General features: G+C 52.7%; 1 protein-coding gene across 1 annotated transcript in view; it reads left to right on the top strand.

Moving 5' to 3' along the window:
• Window positions 1-7643, top strand: part of RTN4RL2 (reticulon 4 receptor like 2) — a gene marked incomplete at its 3' end in the record, with an annotated part of 13483 nt that extends 5840 nt beyond the window's left edge. Inside the window, exon 4 of the mRNA XM_021712169.1 lies at window positions 7515-7643. Coding sequence (XP_021567844.1) covers window positions 7515-7643 — 129 coding nt within the window. The remainder of the gene's footprint in view (window positions 1-7514) is intronic.

The following is a 7643-nucleotide window of genomic DNA, read 5'->3' as shown; positions in this document are numbered from 1 at the left end:
CTGGGCTCCGGCGATCCTTCCGCCTCAGCCTTCCGAGTAGCCGGAACTACAGGTGCACGCTACCATGCCCAGCTGATTTTGGATTTATTGTAGAGATGAGGTCTTACCAAGTTGCCCAGGCGGGTCTCGAACCCAGTGGCTTGGGCAATCCACTCACCTCGGCCTCCCAAAGCGCGGGATTACAGGCTGAGCCACCGAGCCTGGCCGATTTTTTGAATATAAAGATGAGGTTTCACTATATTGCTCAGGGTGGTCTCAGACTCCTGGGCTCAAGAGATCCTCCCGCCTTGACCTCCCAAAGTGCTGGGATTATAGGTATGAGTGACCACACCATGCCTGAGTGGGCTCATTTTGGAAAGCACATGCTCTGGAATCTGCCAGATCCAAATCCTGGGTCCTATGTGGCTGTGGATAAATTACTTAACATCTCAATCTACACTTCCTCATCTATACAATGTCAATAATGATAGCACTCAATCAATAATAATCCTTATCTGAGAAATTCTGTAGGCATTAAAATGTAAGCCATTTAGCACGAGTCTACACTCTCGGGATATGGGCACTACAATAATTATTATTACTACTACTTTTACTGTGACTATGGGAACTACAGCTACTACTAAGATCCCGACTTCCTTATAAATATTATTAGCTATTTAAGAGGAATCTAGAGTCAGAGGGCCTGAGTTTGAATCCCCGCTCTGCTATTTTCTGACTTATCTAACCTTAGGGAAGTTGCTTTCCCTCTCTGAACCTCAGTTATCTCATCTGTAAACCGGGAATAATAAAAATAATATTCTGGGCCAGGCACGGTGGCTCATGCCTATAATCCCAGCACTTTGGGAGGCTAAGGTGAGAGGATTGCCTGAGCCCACGGGTTCAAGACCAGCCTGGGCAACTTGGTGAGACCTCATCTCTACAATAAATCAAGAAAAATTAGCCAGGCTTGGTGGCGCGTGCCTGTGGTTCCAGCTCCTTGGAAGGCTGAGGCGGAAGGATTAGTCTCAACCTGAGCCCAGCAGGTTGAGGCTGCGGTGGCTGTGAGTGCACCATTGCACTCCAGCCTGGGTGACAGAGTGAGACTCCAACTCAAAAATAATACAATTTAAAAAGTAAAATAAAATAATACTCTCAGCCGGGCTCGGTGGCTCAGCCTGTAATCCCACGCCTTTGGGAGGCTGAGGTGAGTGGATTGCCTGAGCCCGTGGGTTCGAGACCCGCCTGGGCAGCGAGACCTCATCTCTACAATAAATCAAAAAATCAGCCGGGTGTGGTACCGCATGCCTGTAATTCCAGCTACTTGGAAGGCTGAGGTGGAAGGATTGCCAGAGCCCAGCAGTTCGAGGCTGTGGTTACTGGGAGCGGCCACCGCACTCCAGTCTGGGTGACAGAGTGAGATTCCAACTCAAAAAAAAAAAAAAAATACTCTCCACACAGAATGGCTGTAAACAGAGTTAGTGTCTATAAATCACATAGTTCAGTGCTGAATAAATCAGGTTATTATGACTTGATTCTCCATTGACTCTGGGGCCAAAAACAGCAATCAAGACCTGGGGTCACTAAAGGCCTGGGCAGAGGGGAATCTCAGGTGGACACTGGTGTTCTCTGAAACGGGCAGTGTTTATTCTGCACGTCCCTGGTGTGAGTGGTACCAGGCATTGTGGGAAGAAAACATCTTCATATCTGGCCCCTTATGGAGAAGGACAAAGACAGCCTCTGACTGTGACCTGCCTGGCAGATCTAGGCTGGGAGATACCACAGGGAGGTGAGGAAACATGTGGGCTGGGGTGAGACCCACAGGGTGCAGGTGCAACCAAGATGGAGCCAGGCCTGCCCTGGAGAGGAGTTTTGGAGGAAGCTTCACTCAGGGACTACAGCTTTTCAGGATGTGAAAGGTGGAAGTGGAAATGGGGTGGGGTGGCTGGGCATGGTGGCTCAAGCCTATAATCCCAACATTTTGGGAGGATCGCCTGAGCCCAGGAGTTCAAGGCCAGCCTAGGCAACATAGCGAGACCCTGTCTCTACAAAAAATAAAGAAGTTAGCTGGGTGTGGTGGCACATGCCTGTAATCCCAGCTACTTAGGAAGCTGAGGCAGAAAGATCACCTGAGCCCAGGAGTTTGAGGCTGTGGTGAGCCATGGTCCCACCACTACACTCCAGCCTGGGTGACAGAATGAGACCCCTACTAAGAAAGAAAGAAAGGAAAGAAAGAAGAAAGAAAGAAAGAGAGAGAGAAAGAACGAACTGGGGTGGGGTGGAGGTTCTCATGGGCTGTCTGCTGTATGCCAGGCACCATGCCAGGTGAGTTCATCCATCAACACACACTTATTGAGCACCTACTACATGCCTAACAGTGTTCTAGGTGCCAAGGACTGAGGGGTGAGCAAAAACAGAATCCCTGTTGAGTGTAGCCAGGTGATAAAGATATCCGTTTTCTCTTTTAAACACCACAGTGGCCTGCATGCTTCAAAGGCAGTCTTTGCACTTAGGAAAATCAGACCCGAATTTGAATCCCAGCCCCACCCCCAATTCACTTCGTGGCTTTGATCAAGTTACTTAACCACTCTGAGCCTCGATGGACCCATCTGTGAAATGGAGATAACTGGTACCTCCGGAAGTGGGGAGGTTGTGAGAATTAACAGAGCTACAGCTAGGCAGAGCCCAATGCTTGCGACAGAGTATCCAATGAATGGTAGCTTCTGACCGACGTCTAGCATGATGTTGAGGCTGGGCAAAGTTAAAGCACCAGTCCAAGGTTGCCCAGCTAGTAAGGCACATGGCCTAGACTCGGCTCAGGCCTGTCGGAGTGCAGGTGTTCAGAGCCCTGTCTCTGAGTTTACATCCACATTGCACTGTGCATTTGCTGTTGGGCCCTAGGCAAGTCACTTCCCTTCTCTGAGCCGCCCTCTCCTAATCCCTGAAATGGAGCTAATAATAGTATCCACCCCGTAGGGCTGTGGTGATGAAGTTACTATATAGGATCTGTATAGCACAGAGCTTGGCACACAGTAAGAGCTCAGTAAGTTACCTGCTGACGTGGGTGATGATGATGATACCCACCCTAGACTGGTAAGCGCCGTGGGTGGGGGTGCCTGGCACAGCATAGATACTCAGTACAGCTTGGTTGAATGGATGAGGTACATCCCGGAGCTTGCTGATTCATAAATATCAGATGAGGATGGGATTTTAAAGATCGCCAATCTCAAGTTCCATGTTTTACCGATTTAAAAAAAAAAGAAGAGCCAGAGAGGTGCTTGGAGCTGTCCAAGGTCACACAGCCCAGAAGCTGATCTGATTAGTGCCAGGGCCATGAGCTGGAAAGAGGCAAGGTTAAGGGCAGGACGCTGTCAGGGAAGGGGGGCAGGGATGCTGCGTTAAGATTCCAAATGGATGCAGAGAACTATGAACCGTTCGGGGCGGGGGGGGTGTAGGGGGGTGAGAGAAACATGGTTTTTGAAATAGAAGAGAATGACTTTAGCAGACGCTCCGTGCTTGGAGGGTGGGGGCTGTGAAAGCCAAGAGCTTGCTAATGCCCAGAGAACAGTTTTAACAGTGGAGCGAGGAAGGACCGGATTTGAGAGCTACAGTTGAGGAAGTGGTGATGAGATTTGGCAACAGTTTGGATGGGGGGAGGGGCAGTGGACCCCAAGGCAGAGGCTCAGAGAGGGGCAGGGAAGAGGAAGGAGAGGAGGCTGGCATCGAGGAATTCTGTAGCCCCAAATTGAGACTGTGGGTCAAAGGCACCTGCAGTCCCTAGGGTCTCTGAACCTCTGGTCTTTCCCGGTCTCCCCAAGTCCCCAAAGTGCTTACTCCTGCTTCTCTCCCCCTCCTGTATTGACCCTCTGACCACACATCTCTGGGTGTGTCCGGCTCTTGCCAACTCGCCACAGAAAAGAGGAGACATAATTGGGTGTTGGAGTGAAAGGGCTTCACACCCAGCCCCCGGGGGGCTGGAATGAGAACAAGGGCACTGGGCCACGCTGAGCCAGGCTGAGGCCAGGGAGCTGCGGGGAGCCAGCTGGGGGCCTGAGCGGGGGACCTGGGGTGGTGGCTGCAGGGGGTGGAGAAGACTGGTGTCACGGGCAAGCCAAGAAGGTTGAGGGGGACGGATCTCAATGTGGCCAAGAGGAGGGCTCTTGGCAGGCGCAGTTCCTGTAGCAGAGAGGGCGGAAGCCAGATGGGAGGGGGTGGGAACAAGCAGGAGCACAGGAAGGTGGGGGCTGTGGGTGTGGGCTGGGAGTCAACGCCCTCCCCCCACCTGAGGCCTCCCTGGCTCCTGGGTGGCACAGGGAGGGGCTCCTCTCCTCAGGGAGTGAAGGAAGGGAGAGCCGCAGGCATGGAGCAGGACCTCAGGGTGAGCTGGCCCCAGCACTGAGGATGCTCGTGTCCCTGAGACCCAGACCTCCTGGGGCCTGCTGGCCACTGCATGCCCTGCAGAAGAGGGGAGGACCTCAAGGTGGTGAGTTCAGGCACCTGGGGTGCTGTCCCCTCATGGGCAAGCCCCTACATCCCTCTGGGCCTCAGTGCTTTCTGTACAAAGTGGGCTGGGCCGTGGGTGTCAAAGAGCTAGCTCCCAAGTCAGGACATCATCTGAATTCCCTGGCGAGCTGGTTGAAATAGAGAGTCTAGCCTGGCGCAGTGGCTCACGCCTGTAATCCCAGCACTTTGGGAGGCGGAAGTGAGAGGATTGCCTGAGCCCAGGGGTTCGAGACAAGCCTGGGCAACTTGGTGAGACCCCATCTCTACAATAAATAAAAAAATTAGCTGTGTGTGGTGTTGGTGTGCACCTGTAGTTCCAGCTACTTGGAAGGCTAAGCTGGAAGGATCGCCTGAGCCTAGTAAGTCGAGGCTGTGGTAGCCGTGAGCGTTCCACTGCACTCAAGCCTGGACCACAGAGTGAGACCGAACCAAAAAAAAAAAAAAAAAAAAAAAATTAACTGGGCATGGTGGTACGTGCCTGTAGTTCCAGCTACTTGGAAGGCTGAGGGGGAAAGATTGCTTGAGCCCAGCAGGTGGAGGCTGCGGTGGCTGTGAGCATGCCACTGCATTCCAGCCTGGGTGACAGAGTGAGACTCTGACTTAAAAAACAAAACAAAAATACAGAGTCCACCAGTCCCGTGGACCATACCTACCCATTCATTCTTTGTTGTTGTTGTTTTTGAGACAGAGTCTCACTCTGTCACCCAGGCTAGAGTGCAGTGGCACACTTATGGCCATTGCAGCCTCAACCTCTTGGGCTTAGGCGACCCTTCTGCCTCAGCCTTCCAAGTAGCTGAAACCATAGGCGAGTGCCACCACACCCGGCTAATGTTTTGAATTACTGTCGAGATGAGGTCTCGAACTTGTGGACTCAGGCAATCCTCTTGCCTCCAACCCCCAAAGTACTAGGGTTACAGACATCAGCCACCAGGCCCAGCTCCACCCCTGCTCATTCTGAACTTTAGTTCCAAGGTCTTTCCAGCATTAACATGGCCTGATTTGGTGACTCCTCAGCCCCAGGTGGGTGGGTCAGCCCCTCTAAGGTAGTAATGCAAGAAGACATCACATCCAGTGGCAGCAATGGCTTCCCTCCCTTCCTCCCCTTCCTCTGGGGTGTGGAGCTGATGCCTGGTCCCTCAATACCCAGTCTAGTAGTAGAACTTTGATCTCCAGGGAGCTTTTCTTTTTTTTTAAGTGGGTCTCACTCTGTTGCCCAGGCAGACCTCCTGGGTTCAGTTGATCCTCCTGCCTCAGCCTCCCGAGTAGCTGAGACTACAGGCACATGCCACCATGCCCGGCTAATTTTTGTGTTTTTCGTAGAGACAGAGTCTCACTATATTGTCTGGGCTGGTCTCGAACTCCTGGGTTCAAGCGATCCTCCTGTCTCAGCCTCCCAAAGTGCTGAGATTACAGGTGTGAGCCACTGCGCCTGGTCAAGAGATCCTCTTAGAGAAAAGGGATCGGACCACATTCTAACCAGCCCCCTATTGTCATAATAAGCACCATTTACTGACGGCTGACTATGCACCTGCCAGGTTAACAGCACTGCGGCACCAGTCCTCATTTAGCTTGCTGAGGGGGTTAGACGTGTTGAGTAATGTTACACATACTGAAAAATCTCCGACTCCATGAGGTTAAATAACTTGCCCAAAATAACGCAGCCGGGAAAAAGGCAAGCTGGATTTCGAACCAGGGCTCTAACTGCCGAGCCTGTGGGCTTTGTCATTGGACTGAATCCCTGTGTGCCAGGCACGTGCCCAGCACTTCCCTCCGATGATCTTTATGTGAACTGTCTTTTTCAAGCCTCAGAACAAAGCCATGAAGTAGGTTCGTGCATCTCCATTTTATAGATGAGGAAACAGACACAAAGAAGTGACTCACTTGGCCAGGGTGACAGTAACGGCTAACTTATAGAACGCCTACCACGTGGAAACCTTGTCCTATGCCCACTTCCTTTTTTTTTTTTTTTTTTGACACGGTCTCTGTCACCCAGGCTGAAGTGCAGTGGCCCGATCATGGCTCACAGCAGCCTGGACCTCCTGAGCTCAGGCAATCCTTCTGCCTCAGCTTCACAAGTAGCTGAGACCGCAGGTGCATGCGACTCCACCTGGTTAATTTTTTATTTATTTTTTATTTTTGTTGAGACAAGATGTCGCTATGTTGCCCAGGCTGGTCTCCAACTCCTGGGCTCAAGTGATCCTCCTGCCTCAGCATTCCAAAGTGCTGGGATTTCAGGTGTGCGCCACCACACCTGGTCCCTGTGCCCCTTAATACATGTCGCTTCATTTAAACCCCCATTTTACAGATGAGGGAACTGAGTCATGGAGATCCCAAGTGACTTGTCCCTGGTGGCACAGTTAACAACAGATCCAGAATTCAGAAAGGCTGGCTTCCCAGTCTGCACACTTAACCAAACCAGAGATTCTCATTCTCAAAGTGTGGTCTTCCAGCAGCCTCACCTGTTAACTCATAAAGGCATGCAGATTCTCAGGCCCTGCCCCAGACCTGCTCGGTGTGTCAGCAAGAGCTTCTGCTATACCCATCCCCCCTTTTTTTTTTGAATCAGAGTCTCAATCTGTCGCCCAGGCTGGAGTGCAGTGGCATGCTCACGGCCACCTTAGCGTCGACCTGCTGGGCTCAGCCTTCCAAGTAGCCAGAACTACGGGCGCGCGCTACCACGACCGGCCAATTTTTTTTAATTTATTGTAGAGACGAGGTCTCGCCAAGTTGCCCGGGCTGGTCTCGAACCCTTGGGCTCAGGCAGTCCTCTCACCCCGGCCTCCCAAAGTGCTGGGACTCGAGGCGTGAGCCACCACGCCCGGCCCTATATACCCTGACATGTAAGCACCAGTGACTCCACGATCCTGCTTTGCCCACCGCAGAAAGGTCAGAGGCGGCAGAATTCGAATCCCAGACTCAGGCTCCAATGGCCAGCCCCTCTCCATCCTGCCCCGCGCTCCCCTTCCCTCCCCAGGCCCGGCCGAGGCGCGCCCCTCCCGGCCTCAGGACCGGCTCTCCTCCTCTGCCCCCTCCAGGATGACCTGTTCGCGGACCTGGCCAACCTGAGCCACCTCTTCCTCCACGGCAACCGCCTGCGGCTGCTCACGGAGCACGTGTTCCGCGGCCTGGGCAGCCTGGACCGGCTGCTGCTGCACGGGAACCGG

The sequence above is a fragment of the Carlito syrichta genome, unplaced genomic scaffold (genome assembly GCF_000164805.1).
Source record: "Carlito syrichta isolate Samal-C Ts95f unplaced genomic scaffold, Tarsius_syrichta-2.0.1 Scaffold88020, whole genome shotgun sequence".
Classification (NCBI taxonomy): Eukaryota; Metazoa; Chordata; class Mammalia; order Primates; family Tarsiidae; genus Carlito; species Carlito syrichta.
This window is presented reverse-complemented; position numbering and strand designations above follow the sequence as displayed.